At 41.6% G+C, this 27065-nt stretch overlaps 1 protein-coding gene across 1 annotated transcript in view; it reads left to right on the plus strand.

The window, feature by feature from the left end:
* The window catches only part of LOC145403271 (hemicentin-2-like), a 177709-nt gene that overhangs the window by 121682 nt on the left and 28962 nt on the right, over positions 1-27065 (plus strand). The window contains exons 6-7 of the mRNA XM_080275086.1: positions 4645-4781; positions 16693-16873. Of these exons, the coding sequence (XP_080131212.1) occupies positions 4645-4781; positions 16693-16873 (318 nt within the window). The remainder of the gene's footprint in view (positions 1-4644; positions 4782-16692; positions 16874-27065) is intronic.

Consider the following 27065-nt stretch of genomic DNA (forward strand, 5'->3'; position numbering starts at 1 on the left):
CTCGCCTTCATTCTGTTTTTTCCTCATTTTCTATATTTTCCTGTCACCGTCAGTTACTATATGTAATCTCTCTATTCTCTTCTTAGTCTCATTTTTCTCGTCGTTTCCATCAATGACTACGTTCAGTACTTTCATTCTCCTCAATTCTTTTTCATATTGTCCATTCATATCCTTTTGTTCTCTTGTCAGAATATGTAACCCCACGTTCTCTCTCTCATTTCTTTTTACCTATTTCTTCCCTCACTGCATGCATCACTCTAATCTCTCTCTCTCTCTCTCTCTCTCTCTCTCTCTCTCTCTCTCTCTCTCTCTCTCTCTCTCTCACTGTTGTTTTCCATACATTCTCAATTCTTTTTCACACCCGTTCTTTAATCACACCCTTTCGTTCCCTTACTCAAACACGTTTAGCCACTCACCCTTCATTTGCTCTTAGTTTTGTTTACTGTGTTCATCCATCACATCATCCATCACTTTCCCTTTGCCCTCACTGTGTTGTGTTTTGCCTGCATCCATCACCCTTGCCTGCCCTCCATCGCAGTTGCATGAGTGGCGGCTCTTACACCATCATCCAGCTGTGTATAAGAACAGTGTGTGTGACCAAGACCTGAAACATGTTTTATGGCCAAAACATCCACTGTCATCCTTTGGTGATACCATTGCCAGTTGTATGTTTACAGACAGTGGTTCATTTACACTGTCTAAAATTGTAGTACACTGTCCGTTAAAAACATTTACACCCAAACCATAAAAGTTTATTCTCCCCTTGAGGAACACTCAAGATTCTCGTGGACAGACTTCAATTTAATCTCACCCAGTTAGTCAGTCAACTCACCCGTGTACCAGACAACCCTGATCAAAATCCCCACCTATTGGACTTGTTTCTAACAACCAATTCAGATAATTATAATGTCGAAGTGAAGTCCCCCCTCGGATCCTCGGATCATTGTCTGATTCAAGCCACCAGTTTCACACCTACCACACACTCCTGCTCTGAACCTGTCGTGATGACTAAAAGGCACCACGACAGGACAGACTGGGAGGGACTTCAAAATTTTCTCATGGATGTTCCTTGGACCTCCTTTTTCTCCCGTGATGCAAATTCCACATTGGGCCACATACAGGATTTCATTAAAGTCGGTATGGAAACATTCATTCCCCATCATAGTTACAGAAAAAGATGTAATTCTCCTAAATGGTTTTACCACAATTGTGCTAGAGTAACAGAACATAAAACAATAGCCTATAACACTTATACAAGGACCAAAACCAAAGAAGCCTTTAACTATTATGAAAATATCAGAAACCATGCCAAAACTATTATCAATCTTTCTAAATCAAACTTTCTACATAGACAAGCTAACAAATTACTAAACAATCCAAATGATAACAAAATATTCTGGTCAACCCTTACTTCATTTAAAACTAACTTCACTACCACCTCTGCCATTCCACCGTTACAGTCCCCCAATGGAAATCTAGTAAGTGACCCATGCAGAAAAGCCAACCTTCTTGTTGACATTTTTTCAACAAACTCAACCCTAAATTCAGAAAATCATAATATTCCTGTACTTGATTTTGATTCCCCACAAATACCTCCTTTCATGATTCACACCAGACACGTACAAGCCGTATTACAGAATCTATGAGCAGACAAAGCCACTGGCCTAGATGAAATTCCTTCAATAGTACTTAAAAATTGCTCCTCAGTGTTGGCTCCTGTATTAGTAAAATTTTTCCGCTTATGCATCCATACCTCAATTTTTCCAGCCCCTTGGAAAGAAGCAAATATTCACCCTGTTCCTAAAAGGGGGGCAACTTCTGATTCATCAAACTATAGACCAATTGCAATAACTCCCATTCTCGGTAAAGTTTTTGAGATACTAAACACATAGTGAAGCATCTAGAAATCAATAAATTGATCAATGATCGGCAGTATGGATTTAGACAGGAACGTTCAACTGTAGATATTTTTTGCCTTCTTACCCATCAGATTAACAAAACAATAAACCAACATGGTGAAACACACACAGTAGCACTTGATATTTCAAAAGCATTTGACAGTATGGCACCAGGCCTTATTGCCTAAGATGTCACACTATGGCCTTGCATCTCTGGTTCCTCTAATTTCTTCTTACCTTCATAGTAGAAAAATACGGGTCATAGTTGATGGAATTTATTCTCAGTTTCATTCCATAAATGCTGGCGTACCTCAAGGATCAGTTTTGGCGCCAACCCTTTTTCTCATTCATATAAATGACCTCCTATCTGTCACGCACAACCCAATACACTCTTATGCTGATGACTCGACCCTTCATAGTTCTTTCACATATAGTACCTCCGTTACACAATTTGATATTATAAATTCCCAAATAAACACAGCAATTTCTCTGAACCAGGACCTTTCTAAAATTAATCAATGGGGACAAAAAAATCTGGTCTCATTTAATACTCAGAAAACTAAATACATTAATTTCTCCAATAGAAAGAATCCCTCAGACTCACACATAATTCTAAATGATGTCAGTATTCCCATATCCACTACAATTGATATCCTAGGTGTTACTCTAAACCCCAACCCAAGCTGGACACCTTATGTTAAATCCCTTGCCAAAAATGCTTCTAAAAAACTGGGACTTATTTACAGAGTTCGTGAGTTCTTCACTGACGAGCAGATGGCCACAATATACAAAAGTCATTTGCGTTCTCAGATCGAATACTGTTCACCACTGTGGAGTGGATGTGGAGCGGCTGCATTGGGGCAGTTGGACAAAATTCAAAATAAAGCCATTAGATTAATCAATAATTCTGCCATAACGCAGGACCTTCCTCCGTTATCAGTACGTCGAGATGTTGCTTCTTTAGCACTTATTTTATCGATATTTTTACCGTAAGTGCTCTAATAAACTGGCTTCAGTTGTGCCTCCCCTTCACATTTTCTCCCGAAATACTCGGGCAGCTGGGAGCGCCCATGAATTCACACTCTCTCCCTCACAATGCAGAACCTCTGCTTATCAAAATTCATTTATCCCCAGAACTACTACTCTCTGGAATTCACTTCCTGGGAGTTGCTTCCCACAAACATTTAATCCTCTCGATTTTAAATCCAATTGTTATAAGTATTTTATGAATGGAAGATGCCTTTAGGCACATGGACTTATTTTTATTTTCCTTTGTTTTTCCTTCCTCCATTCATTATAAAAAAAAAAATACGCATAGGTAATACAGGCAGTTATAGGTAAAATTTTAATTCTGATTATGAAATCAATAAAACGCATTTTGGTTGCCGGGGGGAGGGTTTTTTGTGAGAGGGAGGAGTTTGTATGCGTGTGTGTGTGGGGGGGGAAGGTTTCGTGTGTGTGCGTGACAGAAACAAATGAAGAAAAATTGTGAATGAATAAGTGATGACGCAGCCCTGAGGGGATATTCTCCCACATTTGGTCTGATCAGCTAGTTAGGTCAGGTGCGGGTAAGGGGATGGGTCTGTTATGATGTGGCAGGGGTAAACCAGCTCTGCTGTCGGGCCCTGCTGCGGATGTCACTGATTACATTGCGCAGTTGACCCTTGTGCGGTGTGGTGCAGTGAGGATCTGTCCGTTCTCTCCTTTGGGGCTAAGATGCGAATGAATGTGTTTGAATGGATGAGTAAATGGGGAGTGTGTCGTCCTGTCTCGGCTACCTCCCTTTCCTTGGGGGAAGCAGCCTAGGTATATAGATTGATAGATAGATAGTGTGTGTGTGTGTGTGTGTGTGTGTGTGTGTGTGTGTGTGTGTGTGTGTGTGTGTGTGTGTGTGATTCTCCCTCACATTACCTTCTCCTCATCTCCCATCTCCTCTGCTTTTGTTTTCCCCTAGACTTTCTCTCCCTCTTTATATAATATTTTTTACTATCCCTTTACTTCCCATCTTTTACCTCCTTTAACGTTTGATATTAACTCTTACCACAGTGACGATTTTTTTCTCGTTGTCGACAATTATATCATTTTAACTTCGATAATCAAACCTTCATTTTTCCCAGAACAAGAACGCCTTCGGATTCTTTTGATCTAACCCAACCTGACCTGCTGTGATATGACTTGTCCTGCCCTGACCTCTTGGCTTTCATGCCTTGTGCCGCGTTCTTTGCTGTCCTTGTCATAATCGTACGGCCTAGTCACACTGTCTCATAGGAAGTGCCTGGCGTGGGTTAATTCATTTATCCTAACTTCCTTATGTGACCTAACTTTTTTTTCTGCTGCACGTGACCCGACTGCTTGCTCTTTGCACCTATTACCCTTCACTCTGCCTAACCTTCTGCCCCTTCACCTAACTTAGGCTAACCATTGTGCCTCTGCAAATTCACCACTTACCTGACCTGACCCAACAGATCTGACCTCTTCTTTATTCTTTTCCTTCTCTTAACCAACTAGTCTCTCTCAACTTTTTCTTTCACCCTTATCTAACCTAGCCTAACCTGACGTGGTCTGACGACTTCTTTCCCCTCGTCCCTCATATCCTCACAAATTCAAGCCTCCTGACCAAGCATAACTCTACCTGTGTGCCCTCCTACAGGTCATCCTCTCACCCAACTTCTCTCTTCTGCCGCTCATTTGGGTTGACATCTTAATCTTTAGGTAAACCTCCTGATGTGACGTTTGTCTTCTTCAGGTTTGCCCTAATCTTCGCGCAGCCTGAGGATTGGCAGTTGCGCATCCGATATGTACAGAGACGTGACGAGGGTACCTACCAGTGTCAGGTGTCCTCCCATCCACCCCTCATACGCACCATACACCTCCAGGTCGTTGGTAAGTACTGACACAGCTAGTGGTGGTGGTAGTTGTAGCGCTAGTCAAGAAGTTGTGGCAATGTTTGTGCAATAGCAGTTATATGTAGATCCTGTTGTTGTTGTTTTAGATTCATCTGGACGTAAACCTGATGGACTGTATGAAGTCAACCATATCGTCTTGGTGTTCCCAGAATTCGTATGATAAAGAGAAATTATTTTTGTCTCTGTTACAAGGATGGGGCATGAGACCAGTGTGATGTGGTGTGACAGACTGTACCACATTGAAGATGTCAAACTGGTTTCTAATTGAATTTTGTGTTGGTAAAGAAGTTGAGGACAGTGACAGCCATATCATAACAAACTTATGTAAACTCGCGTTTTTGAAAATTACATTTTTCTCTGTAATGAATACAGTTTTGCTCAATGTTTTGAATGGGTTTCATCAGCCTGTATTTATGTACTGTATATTTGTCACCGAGCTATGTCATCCATATGCCGTCATGCGTGTGGGTGAATGAATGGGCTGGAGGGGGAGGAGCGGAGGACCTGGAATCTTGAACTTTACTATATAACTTGTGTGCGTGTAGACTTGCGTACCCTAGTTAATAATATACAGCATCCACAAGCTGTAATGTAGGGTGGTTTGCATGGGATAGGGAACCACAACCTTGAAAATCTGTTGTCTATATCTTTACCATAAGATTACTGTATATGCAAAGCTGAACAAGCTAAGGCAGCCTCTAGTTCTTTTACACTAACTTGGACCAAATTTTCGTCCTTTTTGCAGCTGATGTCACGTCACACAGTGGCAGAAAAGGACGGTACTACCGCTGTACATCCTTTCCCTAACACTTCTCCATGGCTATATTTTAGCGTTGATTTCCAGTTGCAGCTCAGCATCCAAGATCGACAGATGGCAGTTTTAGGCCAAAGTTAGAGTAAAATGAGTATGGTTACCATGGTACGGCGTTTAGAAATTGTTAATGCTGTTAAATCGATAGTATCCATTCACTGTTGGTTCACTTGTCGTAAACCCTCGCCTGAGCAAACCTGGGCTATTGATGAATATTCAGAGTTACAGCATCCTCTTTGGTGTGCTATTAGCCTCATTTCCCTTTTACCGAGAACAGCTCCGTCAGAGAGTGCCAGCGACGCTCAGGCAATTCAGTTAATGCCTGTCTGTTCCGAACTATGAACAACTTTTTCTTCGTTTGGTAATTCAGGTTCATAGGGGACGGACTGCAGGCAGAGTTAAAGGAACTGTTTGTTAAGGAATCTATAGTCTTAGTGAAGATATTTTTTACTTGGAACTTCGAAACAAATAATGAAAATACACTAAACAGAACAACAATTTTATTTGATCAGTGTTTACTGCGTGGCAAAGAAGCTTTAGAAGCCACCGTGAAATAAATTTAACGTAGATTAAGCCCCCAGTCAGATAAATAATAAATTTATTTAATTTTTGTCACAAGAAGATTTTATTGAACTTAGAACAGACTTCTGATTTGGGAGGGTGTTAGTGTGTAGTATGTAACACCAGTTTGAAATATCTCTCCTAGGCCAATGTATTATGGAGGGGTATTAAGTGTACCATACAAACTGCTCCAGTTCGGAATCTCTCCTAAACAAGTGACTATCGTACGGTAATAGCGATAAAATATACGGAGTCACTAGATTCAAGGGGTTAAGCATTCAAATAATATCAGTTATTCCGGTTAACTCTTCATTTCATAAAACATGGGAGCTACGGGAGAATAGCGACACGTTGTTATGACGGTGCAGTGATCTCTCTCCTGTTTTATTTTTTTTCCTCCTTCAGGACTGTTTTTCATCCTGGGGTACCAGGTCTTATACTGTGAGGGTTAAAACTGTAAACATTAACCATTTAAGTCTGTATTTCATCCTGTTGTCATCATCTATAGGCGATTTAGGCCAGCTTAGAGAGAGAGAGAGAGAGAGAGAGAGAGTCTTCTGCTTCTTTATTTTGCTGTATATATCTTTGTCTCGTAAATGTCGTCTCAGCCATTCTTGCAGTTTCTTACTCTTTTGCCTGTACCCTTGTCGTTGCCGTAGAAGATTTTTTTTTTTTTTTTCATTTTGTTTTCCACATCCACTTTTTTCCTTTTCTCACTTTACGTCTTTCCTCATGCTGTTTTCTTTTTGATTTAATCCTTTTCCACTACCCTTTGTCAGTGGCGTAGCTTCGGGTGAACCCCAGTCAAACTCTTGGCCCCTCACTGTCCCCTTCCAGTGGCAGTATCGTAACCAATGAGGTCTTGCCTAAGTGACGTATTTGCTGCTGCTGTAAAGCTCGAATTGGGAAAAGTTTCAATACCATCTCAGCACTTCTGCGGCACCTCGGTTTGGGTTACCTTTCCTAGAAGGGAAGTCAAGTCGTACCCCACCTGCTCGTGGTGACCTCGCAGACACCCTTTTTTTTTTTTTTTTTTTTTTTCCACATCTGTTTTTTGTGCTTTTTTTCTTTCGGTTTCCTTTTTTTCTCCTAAATTAGGGTGACACAAACGGGGGTGGCGCTACCCGGGTTTTTCCCGGGTAGTATTGTATATACGTTTTGCTGTTGTTGTCATCTTGTTTTGCTTTTTGTTCTCCCTTATCATGAGTAAACAACACCAGTGCCCTTGCTGCAGTAGGTCTGTAGCAAAAAGTGCACAAGCACTGAAGTGCGCCTACTGCAGCGAGTGGATTCATATAGCTTGTGAAAATTTGGATGCAGGCGACTATCCATTCATGAAGAGGAGCCACCAGCTGGGCTTTCGCTGGCTGTGTAGCCAGTGTGTTGCACCAGCAGACGAGGTCTTGGCTGGTGGAGGAAGTAGTACCAAGAAGGAGTATGAAGATAAAGTTATTGAGCCAATCTTTCAAGCAATCAGAGCCGTATCAAATAGACTGGAGGTACTAGAGACCAAGGTCTCATCACCCATGGCGGTCACACAAGATCAGGCCAAGTCATTTGTGGATGCTGTTCGCAGGTCTCTCGTGGGGGGAGGGAAGGATCTGCCTGGGGGCGTGATTGAGATCAGTGCTCATGGCCAGAAAAAAGCCATTCATAGTCAGCATGTACTGATTGTGAAACTAGAGAGTGGCGCTAGTGCCCTGACAAATCAGATGGGACCAGAAGACATCAGAGGCGTACTTAACTCGGTACCGGTTGACAGCTGCCTTAAGACCAAGGCTGGTGGGCTGGTAATGAAGTTTCCGTCAGCTGAGGCCAAGGGTGAAGCAACTGGGGTGCTGACTGATCATTTTGGCTCTGAAGGCACTTTTTGCATATCAGAGCCAAAGAAAATGTTGCCTAAAATGACCGTGACAGGCCTTTCCTCTTCCTTGGATGACTCTGACATCATCCCAAATATTTTGAGAAAAAACAATAAAATTAAGATGCTCGTTGATCGAGGTTGTACCCTCAACCTTCTCTTCACAAGGACAAGGAATGACACCAAAACCGCTGTCTTGAAGATGTCGCCAGAGGTGAGATCCTCCATTGTAGAACAGGGCAATTACATCTATGTGGATCTTACAAGATGCCGCGCTTTCGATAGATTCTGGGTTACACAGTGTCATCACTGTCAAGGCTTTGGTCATACATTTGAGAGATGTTTTAGGAAAAGTGATGAACCTAAATGTGTCTTTTGTGCTGGAGCCCATTAATCTAAGGACTGTAGTAACAGAAATTCTCCCAAATGCATCAGCTGCTCCTTTTTAAGACATCAAGATGCTAATTCAAAGTCACAGGTGGTTGCCCATTTTGCTTCAAGTAGAGAATGTCCAATTATGATTTCTCATAGGAATAGATTGATTGAAAACACCAATTTTGACCATTCAAAAAACTGACTACGTCTCTTTTGAACCAGTTAAGGATGGGTCTTTTAAATATTCGTTCCATCCGTAATAAGATAGACTATATTAATGAAACCCTAAATCAGCACGAGCTTGACATATTGTGCTTGACTGAAACCTGGTTGTATGAGTCTGATATCGATATTATTCGTAATGCTTTGCCTAAGACACATTCTATTATTAGTATTCCCAGGTCTGCTGCTGACTATCCGGGAGGAGGCGTAGCACTCATCTACTCAGCAGCACTTGCAAACGTTTCTCTGATTGACTCAGACCTGACCCCATCATCATTTGAATTTATGGAAGTATTAATAAATTTCCATCAGAATACCATTAGAATTGCAATTGTCTATCGACCAGGTCATCCAGGCAGAGATCGAGGTTTTATGGAGGAGTTTGGGCAGTTTCTTGAAGGGTTTTCTCTTAAACCTGGAGGACTTCTTGTTTGTGGTGATTTCAGTTATTGGGTTGACAGTCCAGACTCAAAACCATTTTCTTCAGAATTCCTTGAGTCGATCACCCAGAACAATTTTTTCAATCATGTGAGTAATCCAACTCATGTCTCAGGACATGTCCTTGACTTGATCTTGTCCCCTGTTGGTTGCAGGCGCATATCAGATGTGGAGGTTGGCTCATTTGACCCCCTTATCTCTGATCATGCTCTGATCACTCTTAGTTTTGATGTCCCGAAATCCCCTTCATATAAAAAGGTCATCAGGTTCAGAAATTACAACAATGTTGACCGCCAGTTGATGTGTTTTGAAATTGATCAACATTTAAACTCCATCGATTCTTCAAGTCTTTCTTCTGGTGAATTGGTTGATATTTACAACAACGAGCTCAGGTCAATTTTTGACCATTATTGTCCTGAGGTAGTAAAAACAATCACTGTACGTGATAATTCTCCGTGGTATGGTTCATCCATTAATTCTTTGTGTAGACAACGTAGAAGGGCAGAACGTGAGTGGCGCTTGCAGCGGACCGAAGTAACTCGTTTGCATAAATGTTTTTGCGAGAAGAGCAGTTGTTCACACTGTAAAAGCCCAAAAGGCTAGGTATTATCAAAATAAAGGTGATTCATGTGGTGGTGATAAAAAAAAAACTGTCTGCAGTTGTGAACAATTTGGTTGGTCGGAGGAATGTAATTGTTAAACCAACTTCTTTATCTGATGCCCAATTGGCTTCTGATTTTGCTTCATTTTTTACAAGTAAGATATCTCGCATAAGAAGTGATTTAGACAGCAGTTCTCCTAGTGAAGCGTACTCAGTTGACTTCCAGCCACGGTGCACCAGGGATCATTTGCTTTCAACATTTCATCCACTGGATGTAAACAATGTCAAATGTTACATCAGAGAACTTAATAAAACATTTTGCTCACTCGATCCATGTAACATGTCACAACTGCCTGATGTGTATGAGCATGCTGCAGAATTTATCTGCAACATAATAAATAGATGCTTCTTAGAAAGTAATTTTGTGCAGTCTGAGAAACGTGCTTTGCTTAGGCCCCTAATTAAGAAACCTGGCCTTGATGTCGAGAGCATGACAAATTATCGTCCTGTCTCTAACCTGTCTTTTTTATCCAAGATTATTGAGCGGGCCATACTCGACCAACTCTTACCACTACTGGAACACAACAGAGTTGTTCCTGTTGTTCAATCAGCATACAGAAAATACCATTCAACTGAAACTGCACTAACAAGGATTCAGAGTGACTTGGTGACAAACACTTGTAGTGGGATGTCCTCTCTCCTAGTTCTTTTGGATCTGTCTGCAGCTTTTGATACAGTAGATCATAAACTATTGTTGGATGATCTGTATTTTTATGGCATTCGTGATAGTGCCCTTTTGCTCCTTAACCCTTTAACCGCGGGTGTCATTCCAGAATGACATCGACAAAACTGGACCAAACCGCGGGTGTCATTCTGGAATGTTCGTGAATATTTTGAACACCGCGTGTTTTTCCTGTGCGCAAATTGTCTCACGCAAGAGTAGCTGTCGAGTTCTTTCACGCCAGCCATCCCACACCTCCCTCCTCCCACCCCGAGGGGGCCCCCCACCCCTGCCCTGACACGCATCACTCAGTATCTGTCCAGCTCTGTGCGTGTTAATGGCGCTCCGTCCCGACTCATCGTCGCTCGCTTCCTCCTCGCAAATGATTAGTGCTAGTGTGCCTTCGACCTCTACACCGAGGAAGGAACTGCCGACGGCGAGGCAGAAGGGGTTGAGCACTCCAGAAATTAGAACAAAGCTGGACAAAACTGTAAGTACAACTCTGGATTGTGGCAGTGAGAGTGATACACTTACAGCAAGTAGTGACGATTTTGCAGTGATTGGTAGTGAACCCTTTAGCACTGACAGTGACAGTGATGAAAGTGAGCGTGTAGTTTCCCCCCCACCGCCCCCAACTTACTCTGGGAAAGGGAAGGCGCCTATGGGGAAAATTGGTGTTGCACGTGGGAAGGGAGTGAAGCGCAGACTTACGTCTCCTACACCAGGCCCTAGCAAGCATTTCCCACCACTTTCCCATTCCCCTAGCCCTATTGCCCTCACATCATCTTCATCTTCTGCCGTGCCCTCTCCTCAGTCTACATCATCTGAGGAATATGAATTCCCAGAGCCTGCACAGCGAGGGAAGGCAGGCCGTGCAGGCCGTGCAGGCAGGGTAAGCAGGGCAGGCCGGCCTAGAACAAAGGGGATGCGTGGCAGTTGGAGGGCAAAGCTGGGTGATAAGTGGGGAAGAAAGGGTCAAATTTCACCACACACCAGGTCAGTAACCCCCCCACCTGCCCCCCGCCCAGCTTCCTCACCCTCGCCACCCCCCCACTCACCACCCCCGCACTCACCCCCCTCCCGCTCGCCTCCTGCCTCACCTCCTGCCTCACCCATTGCCTCCACCTCAGCTACTTCTCTCGGGGAAACGAGTGCAATGCGACCTGCCACTTCCACTGAACCACGCACAGGGAAAGTTGATGCATTTGTTTGGTCTGACGGTGCAGATTTTCAGCCACACAATCCGCCATTTGATATGACAAATGCGGGAATACAGCCTGCCTTTCCATGCAACGCAGATGATTTTGTTGACTACTTCCTGGCCTTCATGGATGACGAAATCGTGCAGTATGTCAGCGATGAGACCAATAGGTATGCAGCTCAGTGTGCAGCAGAAGGGCTGGGACCTATTGGCTCACCAAAGCTAGTGTCGTGGTTGCCTGTCGGGATCAGAGAGCTGTATGTGTTCTTTGCACTGATGTTCTTGATGCCCCATATCAAGAGACATGAGTTGGAGGAGTACTGGCTCGTGGATGACATTACTTCTATCCCAACATTCGGGAAGTATATGTCACGGGATCGGTTCCGACAGCTGCTAGGATACCTGCACTTCGCTGACAATGGAAACCTGTCCCAAACTGACCCTTTGTGGAAAGTGAGGGATTTTCTCAACAGGATTAAGGATCGATTTATGCGATTTTTCCGTCCTATGCAAAAAGTCGTCATAGATGAATCCCTGGTATTGTTCAGAGGACGTCTCAAATTCATGCAGTACATCCCCAGCAAACGCCACCGCTTTGGGATAAAGTTCTTTGTGCTGTGTGAGGGGTATATCCTTGATTTCGTGATCTACTCTGCAAGCACAACGGACGTGAACAGGAAAGACCCCCTTGGCTTCTCTGGCTCCGTTGTAAAAGTGCTGATGGAGAGGTATTTTGGTGGGAATCATGTGCTGTACACAGACAATTATTACACAGCACCGAAACTCTCCAAATACCTGGCTGAACACGGCATTGGCACTGTTGGCACTGTACGGAGCTATAGGAAAGAGTGGCCAAGTTTCCCAGAAGCATCATCCTCATCCAAGGAAGATGTGCACCTGAAGAAGTCAGACAAGCTTCTGGCGATCAGGTGGCATGACAAGAAGGTCGTGAATATGATCAGCACCATCCACAAGGGAGAATTGCAGAGAACTGGGAAGGTCAGCTACAGGACGGGAGAGCCAGTCATGAAGCCCGATGCTGTCACTGATTACAATGTGAACATGAGACTTGTTGATAAGTCTGATATGATGATTGGCGAAATAGACTGTCTCAGGAGAAACACCCGATGGTACAGGAAGGCTTGCCTGTACATGCTCGATATGTGCATGCTCAACGCCTTCATCCTCTACAAGACACAAGTCGGGGGCATAAGGCAACCATCCCTGAGACAGTTCTCCAAGACTGTCGTGCAGCAGCTGCTTGCACGATTTGGTCAGGTGACGGCATTGATCGAGGCGACACTCTGACACACAACCTGACCGTCTTGAGTGCCGCAATTACATGAGCCGGCACCAGCTTGTGAAATTGCCTCTTACCGCAGGCAGCAGGTTGTCACAGGGCCGCTGCAGAGTATGTCATAACACCACACGGAGGCCTAGGACGAGAAAAACGAGCACACACCAGTGCCTTGAATGCCAAGTCGCTCTATGTGTAACTCCGTGCTTTGCCGAGTACCACTCTCTGACTAAATACTGAAAGTGACAGTGATATACAGTGATGCGACAGTGACGTGCTTTACCAATAATTGTATAATGGATAATGTAGTAATAAGGGATATTTTGCCTAGAAAAAAATGTAAATATTGGCCAGTATAATAAGTGATATTGTAATAAGAGAATCTCCGGCACTTGTGTAATTCTGCGGCACTTGTGTAATTCTGTGATGCGACAGTGACGCAATATAGTAATAAGTGCAGTGTAAATATAATGTATATTGCCCAGATTATATGTAAAATAGTATTAGAAGTTAGAAATAATGAAAACATCGCCGCTAACCAAACGTCAGTGAGCGGGTGATGCCGCAGTGAAGTGCAGGCAATTACAGTGCCTTTTACCTACCTCAGTGAACACAGAGTGGGTGTTTATCGTATGTTCAGTGTTCATATATGTTTATAGTACTATTATCAGAGAGTGGTTGGCATTTGGTAATGGTGTGTGGGGCATAAAATAGTGATTTTACACCCCTCACTTCTACTCGTAACGGCACTGCCCGTCCTGTGAAAGTCAACAAAGTCATGAAACCTACATCAATGGAAAGCTGAAGGTTAGTACTTTCTAATGATACCTTATTTTTTCTCTAGCTTTATTCTGTGCAGAGTTATTAAGGTTTAAAGGTTTGTTTACATTTGGCTGAAACCCCCGCGGGAGAGGACAGTCAGGCCAATACAATGCCCGCGGTTAAAGGGTTAAGTAGTATCTGTTGAACAGATCTCAGAGAGTGGTTGTTGATTACGCTAGCTCTGACTCTGCTCCTCTTCTATTTGGAGTCCCTCAAGGATCAGTTTTGGGTCCAAGTCTATTTACTATCTACACAAGTAGTTTATCGTCTCTACTTGATGCTCATGATGTGTCCAATCATTTTTATACTGATGACACCCAGCTCTATGTTAAGATGTCAGATATCAACGATACTAAGACAAAGTTTGAATCTCTAATGTCTGATATTAAGATTTGGATGGCTAAGAGGAAACTTAAGCTGAATGGTGGTAAAACTGTGATCATCATCATCAGAGGAAACAGAAGGGGTGATGGCACTGACAATGCCCTGGCTTTGAACGCTGGCGTGTCACAGCTGCATCCAGTCAGTTCTGTTCGAAATCTGGGTGTTTATTTTAATTCTAAGTTAAATTACAAAGAACATATTAATCAGGTTGTAAGAGGGTGTAACTTGCATATCAGAAATCTGTACTCTGTGAGAAAATTCCTGAATAGACGGTGCCTCTTAACATTGGTCCATGCTGTGGTCTTGTCTCGTGTTGATTATTGTAATTCACTGTGGGTTGGCCTTCCAAATAATATACTAACAAAAGTTCAGTCTGTGTTGAACAGGGCGGCACGGCTTATCTTTGGTCTTCCCCCGAGAACCTCAACTACCCCGTTTCTGATTGAGTTGCATTGGTTACCAGTAAAGGCTAGAACTGAATTTAAACTGTGTCTTATTACATTCAAGGTTCTTAAGTTTGGTGAACCGAAGTATCTTTGCTGAATTGTTAAAACTCCCATCGATACGCCCGGATGTGATGTTACGCAGTGAAGATGATTCCTTGCGTCTTGATGAGCCAGGAGCCATTCACCAGTCATCTTTCTCTGATCGTTCTTTTGCATATAGAGCCCCTAGATTATATAACAGATTGCCATTGTCCATAAGACAACTCTTTACTATTGAATCCTTTAAGAGACAGCTGAAAGCCTTTCTTTTTTCAAAATGCTATGACCTGGAGAGAGGTACTATGACGGATGATTATAGGGTTTAATTATTGCCACTTTCATGTATATATGATGTAGCTTGTACTATGTACAAGAAATGTCACAATTCTTGTAATTATAAAAATAATGTATGTGTGTCGAGCGCTAGTGAATTCCCAAAAGGAAGAACTGGCGCTTTTGAGAAACAAAAGGCCAGATTATTATTATTATTATCATTATTATTATTATTATTATTAAATGTGTGCATACCGTGCAGCAGTGCCCCCCTCCCCCCTAATTGGACTTAATCCCACCTTGACCTCCGCTTCCTAGACAGGGCCACGCCACTGTTCCTTGCTATTTTTACTTTTTCCATCTTTACTTTGTCATTATTTATTCCCTTCTTATCTGCTTTTCTGTTTATTTTACTTTATCTTTATCGACTCCTCTTTATCTTCCTAACTGTACTTCTTATTCTCCTTTCTGTTTATTTTTTTTCCATCCCTTGTCCTATCCCTTCCAGTTTTAAATCTTTCTTGCTCTCGTTGCATCTTTACTTTGCCTTTCTTATACAGGTGCAATATTGCTTGTCTTCCAGTGGTTCCTGTATACTGTAACCTGTGTTGTTAACATTGCCATTCCCTGTCTTCATGTGTTTATCCACTTTTGGGGAGAAAGCAAGAAGTGATTTTTTCAGTCCAATGCTCGATGCTGCTTATGTTCTGCAATTTATGGCAATCCATTTATATTCTTTTTCTGAGTATCTTAGTATTATTCGCACAGAGATAAGTTTTATTCCCTTTTCTAAGTCATCAGGTAAGTCATTGATATATGAATTGTAACGATCCCATGACTCATTCCTAAGATACTCTGCTTTGAAGATCATTTCCCTCCGATCTTATTTATTATCACAGTGTCCTTCTTGTTGTTAAGAAAATATTTTATCCAGACTAAATTGGTTGTGTCCTTTGCTGTTGGTTATTATATTTTTCAACAGTCTCTTGTGAGGCATCCTGTCAATTGCCTTCATGATATCACCGTATATAACACCCGCTACAGGGGTTTCCCAAAAAACTTTTCATCCATTGCTCTGTCATTCTGATTAGTTGAGTTTCCATCGAACGGTCTGTTCAGTATCCAAATTCCCAGTTTAATATAGGGTTCAGATTCTTTCATGCGCTCTATTTCCTTTCTTAATACGTGGTTCCATCCCTTAAAACGTGGTTCCAATATTAGACATACAACAAGTCAGAGGTTATCAGAATCAGTTCCGTTCCCCAGCTTGAAATACAGAGGTTATGTTGACAGTCTTCTAGTCCGCTGGTTTGTGGCTCATGTAGAATGAATATTGAAGTGTAAGCTTAAAAGATTCAGCTAAGTCTTCCATCCCAACTTTAATTATGACCAAGTGCAGTCCCTTAAGTCCTGATGACTTATTCTAAGTATTTATATTTTTCCTGTGCCATTCAGTAACTGCATAGACTGAATGGAAACTTGGTACATCCCTCGTGAAAATTTGACTGAAGTAGTTTCTTTCGTCCGTTTCTCAAGATATTAAGTTCAGGGAATGGCCCGAAGAATTTTTTTTTTCCTTTTTAAGGGGTGTATGTCTCCATTCTTTCTCTATCTTTGATTCCTCCGTAGTAACCCCGTCTTTCCTTTCTCCCCCAGGGATATTAGCTGAACCCTTATTCTTATCATTTTTATTCAGCTTCACTTTTTCCTTTTAGTGCTTCTTCTCCTTGCCCATACTAACCGCTTCCTTTTCTCTAACGAACTTGGTTTGGATTCTTCATCCCCTTCTTTTTATGTTATTCCACCTGCTAACTCCCACCTCTCTTCTGGTCACAGAGGCGTCCATACAAATCCTGGACGAGCGTGGTGTGGAGGTGCGTGAAAAGTTCTACCGTGCTGGGTCAACGATGGAACTGCAGTGTCGAGTGTCAGACGTGCCCACCGCCACGGCCCTACATATCGCATGGTACCATCACCGCCACAGGCTTAATTACAACGACTCCCGCGGCGGTGTCAGGTAAGGGGGGGGGGACGTTAGACATTATAACATAAAGTGGGATGGCGTAAGTTAGGATAGCGCGAAGTGTGATAGCACAAAATGAAGAGCGGCATAGGTGAGGGGTGGCTCAGGAGTTATTGCTCAATCACGGTTCATCTCATCGGGCAGACTTGTTGACCACAGGTAAGCAACTACTCTATGAGGTTGTTCCATAGGTTTCCTACACCGTTGATGTTGTAGTAATACATCATTATCATCATGACTATCATTATCATTATCTTTTTCCCTGCCTGAAGTTGGGGTAAAGAAAAATCAAGGAACATGGAAATAAGCAGCACAATAGTGGCAGAACTACCAACAGGTCAGGATGATGATGATAATGACGATGATGCATTCTCTTGTATGGTCTTCTCTGCTCCTCTTCTCAGGTGTATCACTTATCACTCTGTTCTCTTGTACCTTAATATTTGTGTTTTTATTTTCTATTGTTTTACATCCTTAACTTTATTATGTTGATACAGCAACAAAACATGTCTCATCCAACAGTATTGTTTTCCACTACATTTTTGTCGATTTAGGAAGCATTCCAGGACCTTCAGGTTAGTGATTTATTTTGCCTATTACATATTATTATTTGCCTGTGGGATGTATATATTATCTTTTTATCGACAGAGATTGCAAATACAGGGTGTGCCCTGAGGATAGGCCATGACTTTGCAAAATGATAGATGAGGGAATACTGAAAAAAAAAGAAAAAAAGCTATGCTTTCCAAGCATTTAGCAATAAGTCTAAACTCTCTTTTACACCCTTTCAACTCTGATTCTCTCTCTCTCTCTCTCTCTCTCTCTCTCTCTCTCTCTCTCTCTCTCTCTCTCTCTCTCTCTTTCAAACATACCTAAGCTTCTACATATACATTAATATTACAGTGCCCCTCGGTTTATGCTGCTGACCTTATGAGGGCACACACTTAAGATATGCCCTTGGGTGGTATATTTATGTTCTGGGCAGGAAGGAGCAGTTCACCTGGCATCGTATGTCAATGCTGTGCCTTTTCATTGCAATGTTGAATGGTGTCGCTTTCCAGCAAGCCTGGTAATATCTGGCATGTATCCTCAGTGGTGCCTCTGGTAGCCCACCCAGACTTGATAATAGGTTTGCTTCAGCTTTGGACAATTATGCTACGGGTATTTTTTTAAAGTAATTATTATTTTTTTTTTTGCTAGTGTTTGACCTCGCTAACTTACACTTCAAACCCATCACGGCAGTATAGGGGATTAGATGAAGAAGAACTTATCCAGGAGCTTGCTGAGCTAAAGAATGATGTTTTGACGGTGACGACAGGATTATGTTTGAGCCAGATGGAGCGGAAAATGAATTACTAGGAGCAGTTGGTGACCGGAACGAGAGGAAGGTGGACGTTGGTAATGGTGGGGTAACGTGGGCAGTATGATAGCAGTGGTGTTGGTGAAGTTGTTGTTCTATTGCGATGATGATGATGATAATACGATTATTTCGTACTCTGTGCGATGATATAAAAAAAAAAATATGTATTGATGGTGAGAAGTATGAGATCCACAAGAATTCTAATGTAAGTAGATCAAGTACAGTATTTGCATAAAGAAATACGGTAATTGCAAAAAGTGATTAGAGGATGGGAGGAATTTGTCTATAGCTTTTATGGATCTAGAGAAAGCATGACACTGATACAGAGGCTATTTGTTAGTGACACAAATGTATGGGATGGGAGGGAGACTTAAGTCAACCTCACTAAGAACTATACCACTTTTAACCACTAAAAAGAGGGAATTATACCCATAAATGGGATATGAACCCATCAGCTTTATCTTAGCTTATCTTTTTTGTTACCCACCAGAAGTAATCATACTATAACAGGTTTAAAAGACCTACACTTAAACTTCAGTCACCTGGTGAAATTTAACCTAAGCTTCATCAGAAGACGTGAAGAGTTTCTATCAAATTAATAAATGACATCTCACACCAGACGCCACGGTATGTGATGTACGTAGCGTAGCATCTGGTGTGATTTATCCCACTGAACATGCTCAGCTGCAGTTCAGAAATATGTAGCGGATATTCATATTTTCTGGCGTAAGATGGCCTTAGGTCATGTATATGAGTGGGAAGGTATGGAGATGGGTAGTCTGAGGTAAAGCTGGGGTTGCATATGGGGTGCTTGATGTCTCCATGGTCCGTCTTCTCGCTAGTTAAGAAAGCTCTCTAGCTTGTCTTTTTTAGCAGTTTATTTCTGGATACTGCTAATTAATATAAATTTGTATGTTATTTATGTAGAGTGTGATGGTATTTCTATTATTTCAGTGACAAAGAAGCGGACAGTAAGACGCAATTAGCAAGAAAAAAAAAATCGCTTAGGAACAGGTGTGAGGGAGTTTTCCGTAACCGACCAGAATACGGGCCCATGACTCTTTAAGCAGTTTAAGAGCAGGCTGGCAAAGGAGGTAGATATTAGGGTACTGTGGGGAGAGGCAGATTTAACTCTTTCGCTGTGACTGATTCTCCTCGATATTTTATTTGTTCAGGCTAATGCCAAAATATTTTGTTCAACTGGGAGAAATCCTAATTGCCAGAAGCTCCAAAAGCTGTGTTGCGTGACCATTTCTGTTCTCAGTACACCTAGAGTGATATTTCGACAAACATCAGACACTTTTGTTCAGTTGCGGTTGCCGAGTAGTCGTGTTACTCGCTATGAAGCAGGCGAATCCATAGCGCCAGGGTTCAGACTCTGCTGCGGGCAGCTGGCATCACTCATTGTGAGTTGGAAAATAAAACAAGTAACTAGGGTAACACCTAGGGGAGGTAACTGTGGTAACCGGATGATGCAGTGACCTTGTATCCTTGGACAGTTGTTAAATAACCGCTACAGGCTCAAAGGCCGTAGTTATGGAGTTGAGCCTCTTGACTAAGCTCCTGATAACTCTGTCCCCATCTTTACCCTACCTTTATGTGACAAATATCTTAGGAGTGAATGCTAGAAAATTCAAAGAGATGAGATTTGAATTATACTGAATAATTCAGGTAATCAAGGGTGAGTGCATCTGATGTAACACAGGAACAAAGCTTACATTATGTCACCTGCTGAAATTTGGAGTGGATACTTTTAAAAGAATGAAAATGACGTGAATCTAAATTGCTAAGTAACAGCATCCTGTAGCCATGAAGGAAAGTAGAGCTATAATTACTGCCGACATGAAGTAAAAATAAATGTCGGCAGGTCAAGGCCGTCTTAGAATTGATAACAAGCGGAGAGTCTGGGCAACCAAGTGCCAAACTCAGAGATGTAGTATGAGGAAGAGGCAGACGGAAAGTTAGATGGAGAGACAAAATATGATCTGCTGAGATTGGATGGAACAGACTAACAGTAATTGGTCAGAGTAGAGTAAGATAGGAATGGCATTTGTCTTGCTGTTGAGTGAATAGGGTTGATCATTATGATATCTGCAAACGATAACAAAGACATTACCATAGTGATTATCATGCCTACTGCTGGAAGACCGGGGAAGAATGTGATAGAGGTTTGAGGCCTCACCTTTCGGGTGAAGCCTCACCTTTCGGGTTTCAAGGCATCTAGCAACAGATAGACGGAATGTGTGGTGAAATGGTGAAATAATGGGGAGACTTCGTAATGTAATGGGTATGGAAGATGTGCAGATTGGCCTGGGAGGAACGTAGGGTTCCGATGGATTGCTTGTCGGGTAGATTTGTTCTGTTATTCAAGGAAGAGGGAGGAAGAGCAGTGTGTGACAATCACGAGATTTTTATCTTCTCATTGTATTCGTAAAAATATTTGGTAGGATGCTTGTCAATAGAGTATAAACAGAAGAATTTTAACTGGAGAAGAACAAGAGGGTATTAGGAAGGGAAGACGATGCACAAAACAGATATTCATTCTATGACGTAGAGTGAAGAATTTTTTTGGAGACGGAGAAGAAGTTTTATGCTTCCTTCTTGGGTGTGGAGAAAGCATTTGTCAGAGTAAATAGATAGGGAATGTAGAAGGAATGTGGAAGATAATAACAGTATATGGAGATGATGGGAAGTTGCTGAACGTGGTGAGGAGTATGTGTGAGGGTGCCAGGACTGCAATGCCTGTGGGCAGTGAACTGAGGTCTTTAATATGATGTTTGCATTGAAAAAGGGATGTGTCATGTCTCAGTGGTTGTTCAGAATGTATATGGTTGGAGCTACAAAAAATACTAGGCAGGAAAGTGGATGATGGAGTGTCTCTGATGAGAGAGGGTAGGATGTGGAAAATTCCTGTACTGTTGTTTGCTGATGATAGCACGTTGTTAAGCGAAGATAAATGTAAGCTGTAGGGCTTGGTGAATGAGTTTAGGGATGTATGTAGGAAACAATATAAAAGTAAATGTAGATAAATGTAAAGAAACTACCTTTGAGTGAAATGAAGTTAGAGCAGGCACAGTGAGGCTGGATGGTGAGGAAATGGAGAATGTGAGTGCTTTCAAGTACTTACGAAATATGACCCGTAAGGATAAAAGTTTAGAGGAAGAAGTGCTTGAAAGAGCACATAAGGAGAGAAAAGTTGCGAAAGCAGTGATAAGCAATATGTAAGAGAGCGTGGAGGAAAAAAAAAAAAGAAGACAGAATTGTAATCCCTACTCAAACGTACGGAAATGAGCTACCTGAGGAGAGCGTCTAGAATTACATGGACAGGCAGACAGACACAGGAAGAAGTAAATGAACGTTGTGCTGTTGATGTGACTATGATTAAAAGTGTTAAGGGATATACTTTGAGACGGTATGGCCATTTGCAGAGTATGAAAAATAAAACTGTCAAGAGAAGTATATGTGAGTGAGACGGAGGGAAAGAAGAAGAGGGCCAGACCAAGGATGACGTGGAAGGATAAAACAGAGTGATATATGAGAGTGGTATGTGAGTTGGCAGAGGACAAGGCGACGTGGAGGGAGTTTGTTTTTGGTCATCCCTTACGGGATGAAGGCGTTTAGCGGTTGATTATTATAACTTATTATTAATACTGTTATTATTATTATTATTATTATTATTATTATTATTATATTATTATTATTATTACTATTATTATTATTGTTGTTGTTATTATTATTATTGTTATTAAGCATTCTCCCTCCTCTCTCTCCCATAATATTTTGCTAATACCTCTCCTCCTTTCTCCCCTACTACCCCCTTTCTTCCTTCTCTCCCATATCCTCTCAGTTTCCTTCCGTGTTCCTCTCTTGCTCGTTTTCTCTTCCTCTCCCTGCCTGTCCTGTGCCTACAGTTTACTAATTCACTCTGCCAATCCCTCTCTCCTTTCATTCCTTTCCCTCTCTCGGCCCCCTTTACCCCTCTTCACTTCTTCATCATTGCCCCCCCTTCTCTCTCTCTCTCTCTCTCTCTCTCTCTCTCTCTCTCTCTCCTTTTGACCATATGCCAGTCCCTCTCCTCTCTCTTTTCCTTCTCACCTCCCTTTCTCACCCCTGTTCCTTACCTTTCAATCCCTCCGATGCTGCTATCCTTCTCCCTATTTCCCTCCACTGTCCCCTCCCACCCCTTCTACTTCCCTATCCCACCCGTCCCTTACACTATCCTTCACTTATCCCCCACTTCTCTCTGCCTCTCAACTCTCTCATTCCCTTTCCTCTCCTCATTCCTTCCTCGGTTTCCCTCCTCTCTCCCCCTCCAAGCCTGGCCACAACCTGTAGTGGGTAAGCATTTCACTCACGCCTGACGTATTCTCGACCGTTTGATTAATGGTGCATGTATCAAGCAATTCCGGTGTGCTGCTGCTGGTGTGGTGGTGGTGTGGTGTTGAGTAGTTGGTAAGAGATGTGCTGTGGTGCTGGTGTGGTAAAGGATATGGTGTGGCGAAGTGTGTCGCTGTGATTGAGATGAAATATGGTGATGAATTAGTGTGCTTGATGTCGAAAGCTTCATGGTAGTATGAAGCTGAAGGGAAAGGTTCGATGATAGTATGATGCTGATGGAGAAGGTTTGATGGTAGCACACAATCTGGCCGCACTATGGAGTGGTACTACTAATCTGCGGCCAGGTTGTATTAGGAAGAATACTGCCACCGTATTCCCTGCGTGTCGTAAAAGGCGACTAAAAGAGGCGGGGTGAGGGGACTAGGGACCCCCTCCTCTGATTTTTAGTTCCTAAAAAGAGACAGACCAGAGAAAGCGATGGGGGATCGAGTTATCCCCGGACCCTGAAGATTGGTTCTATGAATGTGTGTGGATGTAGTACGATTGAGGCTAAAAGGGAGGAGACTGGGAGAATTTTTGTGAGAAGAAAGATGGATGTGTTAGCTCTGAGTGAAAGAAGATGAAAGGGAAGGGTGAGTCTATGTTTGGAAGTGTGAATGGAAGATTGTCAGGGGTTGATTGAGGAAGGGCAAGAGTGGGTGTGGCCTTGTCAGTGAGTCCGGAAGTACAGCAGTGTGTGATTGAATGGAAGGAGGTGTCATCGAGACTGATGTGGGTGAAAGCAAAATTTGAACGTGAATTGTGGGTGTTTGTGAGTGTATATGGGCCTGGTAGTGAAAGGGATAAGTGTGGTAGGACTACATATTATATAGATAGATAGATAAATAGATAAATAGAAGCAGGGAGTCAGATGATGAGAGGTGTTGTGTCTGCGAGAATCGAGCAGTGCTAAACATGCTTACACACTCTGACTCCGTCTGAGCTCTCTTTCCTAAATTCTGGTGTAGCAGGGGTGTGTCACGTGTGTTCCTCGTGGATGGAAAGTTCCCGTAGCCTGTGTGTGAGCATGTGTGTATGTGTGTATATGGCCACTAGACGCTGTCTCAAGCATTCCTCGCGACAGAGTGTGTAAGCATGTTTAGCACTGCTCGATTCTTGCAGACACAACACCTCTCATCATCTGACTCCCTGCTTCTATCTATCTATTTATCTATCTATCTATATAATATGTAGTCCTACCACACTGCTCGGTCGCGCGAAAATGGCGTACCATCGACATTTAATAGTCATAACATATTAATACATATTATATATACATTATAATGAACTTATAAGCTAATTAAGTGAAATACATAATATTGTAAAAGTAACATAATTGTATGAATATTGTATACATATATTATTCATAGTAAATAGTGATTATTCAGTAATATTACATTTTAAATAAGTTGTATACATATTTGAATAAATGCAATGGTTGTTGTATAACACTTTGTATGACGTGCATGTACAACAGACGTACGCATATAATTGTGCAATGGTAATACTGCTAGGTTATACATTACATAGAGTTATCACTTTAGTAATGTCTAATACTTCACCTAACTTGTATGATGATACTGGTAATACAGAATTGTGCTATAATTGTATGACTTATATTGTGTTAATGCATAATTGTGTTGGCCTTATAATTGTAGTTACATTTTGTTAATGCAACTATTACATAAGTGTCTTGGCCTTAAAATTGTAGTTAAAGTTACATAAAAGTTACATCTTGTTAATGCAACTGTTACATAATGGTACATATTGTTTGTAGTTACATAATTGTACTTAAAGTTACATAAAAGTTACATCTTGTTAATGTAACTGTTACATAGATGGTACATATTGTTTGTAGTATTGTTTGTAGTTACATAATTGTAGTTAAAGTTACATAAAAGTCACATCTTGTTAATGCAACTGTTACATACTTATAATATGGAGTTACATAATTGTAATAACTGCAGTCCTAACATATGCTGCGATCGATGATAGTGATGATGTGTCGTGCCACTTGTATGTGGAGACAACAATTTGCTTTTTTGTTTGTAGTTTATGTGGTATTTTGACTTATGTATTAACATTTACACTTATTTTCATTTGTTTGTTATGTGATCTTACTCTATTTCTCTTTTTTCTTTCTGTTTTACTTTCCTTTCTTTCTTTCTTTCTTTCTTTTTTTTTTTTGTATGTATTGATTTTCTATAGTTTGTTTTTCTTTGCTTGTGTACGCTTTTTTCCATGTTGTTCATGGTTGCATAATTGCTGACTAATTTCCTTGAGATACTTTTTTAAAGTTTAGTTTATATTGCACAGATATTACTGAAAATGATATTATATAGCCCCATATTTTGTTATTTTATATAAAAAATATATATACTATATACAGTATTAACTATACATACTGACTTGTTGTTCAATCGTACCTATCGTGAGTAATATGTGTGTCAGCACTGTGTGGAAATCATTGTCTTCACGATTGTGTTGAAGATGTTCACTCTTGCTAACGGCATTTGTGTTGGCCATTTTTTTTTTTTTTCTTGTAAGTTAATTTATCTGTTTCCACTAGGTAGCTTTAATTAATAAATGTTTGATACAGTTCTCTTAATTGCTCACTGAGTAACTGTGATTGTATATTTTCTTTATCACTTTGTAAATGTAATAATGTATAGCTGTATGTATGAAACACGTATTTTATGTAGGTATAAATGGTAACACTCGTTGGTAGTAAATAAATGTTATAATAAATGAATGAATATATACAGTGTAGAATATTTATTGTTGGTGCAAGTATTTAATGACTGAATTATGAAGATAATTGAAGTAGGTATATGAATTGTAAGCTGTAACTATACAGCACGTTTTATATGTTTGTGCAGAAGCTTATTGTCTATCACTGTGTATTGTATGAATGAAGTAACTATGTAACTCACTAATTTTTACCGTGGTGGAAATGGTGTGAGTGGTGTTGCACGTGGTGATAGCGTTGTCCTTCGCGGGTTGATTAACGTGTTGTCGTCTCAGCACAGGGTGACGTCGGCTTCCCACACTGGTAGCTGTGGTGAGTGAATGAGTAGCAATGAGTAACTTGAGTGAAGACGGGTGAGTAAGATGAGTTGTAAATATGGACTTGGTGTTTTGCTGCGTGCATTGACCTCTTCACACCTGCGTAAGCGGAGGGGGTTGGGTGGATGTAGCAGAAAGAGGAGGGTGAGGTCTGGTGGTTATGAGTTGTGAGTCGTCTCTCACTCTTCGTTTGTTTGTTTGTTTGTTTGTTTGTTTTCTTTCTTTCTTGATGTATTCTTGGTCCTTTTTTCTTGTGATTTACTCGTTGTAGGATGAAGACTTATAGACTATTTGCACTGTAGGCTATATTTTGTAGTGATTCACTGTAGAACTGAAGCTAATCTTGTAGAGTCTCGGTTGCTTTTGTAGAAATTTGCTTTTAATTCGGAGACGATGTCCACAGATTTGCTGGTTTGTCGTTAAGCTACTTGCAAGGCGTTGTGTGATCTCTTGACCTCTGCATCAGCATGATGATCTGGGAGACGGAGGGGGCTGGATGGAGAGAATACTGTCAGGAGCTGATGTTGTTGATTGTTTTCAATCTTGATATTTTGTAGGAATTTAATGTTGATTCGTAGACGAGGTTCGTATACGTTCGCTGCTACCAAATGTCATGTAGTGACAGGAGAGGTAAAGAATAGTATGGGACTATTTTTATTTGTCTTGGAAATATTAACAAGTCTCTCACACGGACGAGTATAAGTCCCGGGTAGCTACCTCCCTGTCTCGCTATCTGTCTCTCTCTCAAATTGCCAAGCCCTTCTCCCGTCACCTGTCTCCTCTGAGGCCTGTCTACTTCTCTCTCGCCTGTTCGGTGGCTAATCTCCGTCTGACCTCTCTGTTCTAAGGCTAACCTCCATCTGAGCTCTCTTTCCTAAATTCTGGTGTAGCAGGGGTGTGTCACGTGTGTTCCTCGTGGATGGAAAGTTCCCGTAGCCTGTGTGTAAGCATGTGTGTATGTGTGTATATGGCCACTAGACGCTGTCTCAAGCATTCCTCGCGTCAGAGTGTGTAAGCATGTTTAGCACTGCTCGATTCTCGCAGACACAACACCTCTCATCATCTGACTCCCTGCTTCTATCTATCTATTTATCTATCTATCTATATAATATGTAGTCCTACCACATAAGGAAGAGAGGGAGTCTTTCTGGAATGATGTTGATGAGTGTCTGCAGAGTTTTGGAGCGAATGTGAATGTGGTAATGATGGGAGATCTGAATGCTAGAGTGGGAAATGTAGCAGTTGAAGGTGTAGTTGGTATGCATGGTGTGCCTGGAAGAAATGAAAATGGGGAACGAATGATAGGGATGTGCGTTGGGCGAGAGATGGTGATTGGAAATACGCTGTTTGAGAAGAAAGATATTTATAAGTATACATGGGTGA

The sequence above is a fragment of the Coenobita brevimanus genome, chromosome 60, assembly GCF_032717465.1.
Source record: "Coenobita brevimanus isolate Jiangsu-jjx chromosome 60, ASM3271746v2, whole genome shotgun sequence".
Taxonomy (NCBI): Eukaryota; Metazoa; Arthropoda; class Malacostraca; order Decapoda; family Coenobitidae; genus Coenobita; species Coenobita brevimanus.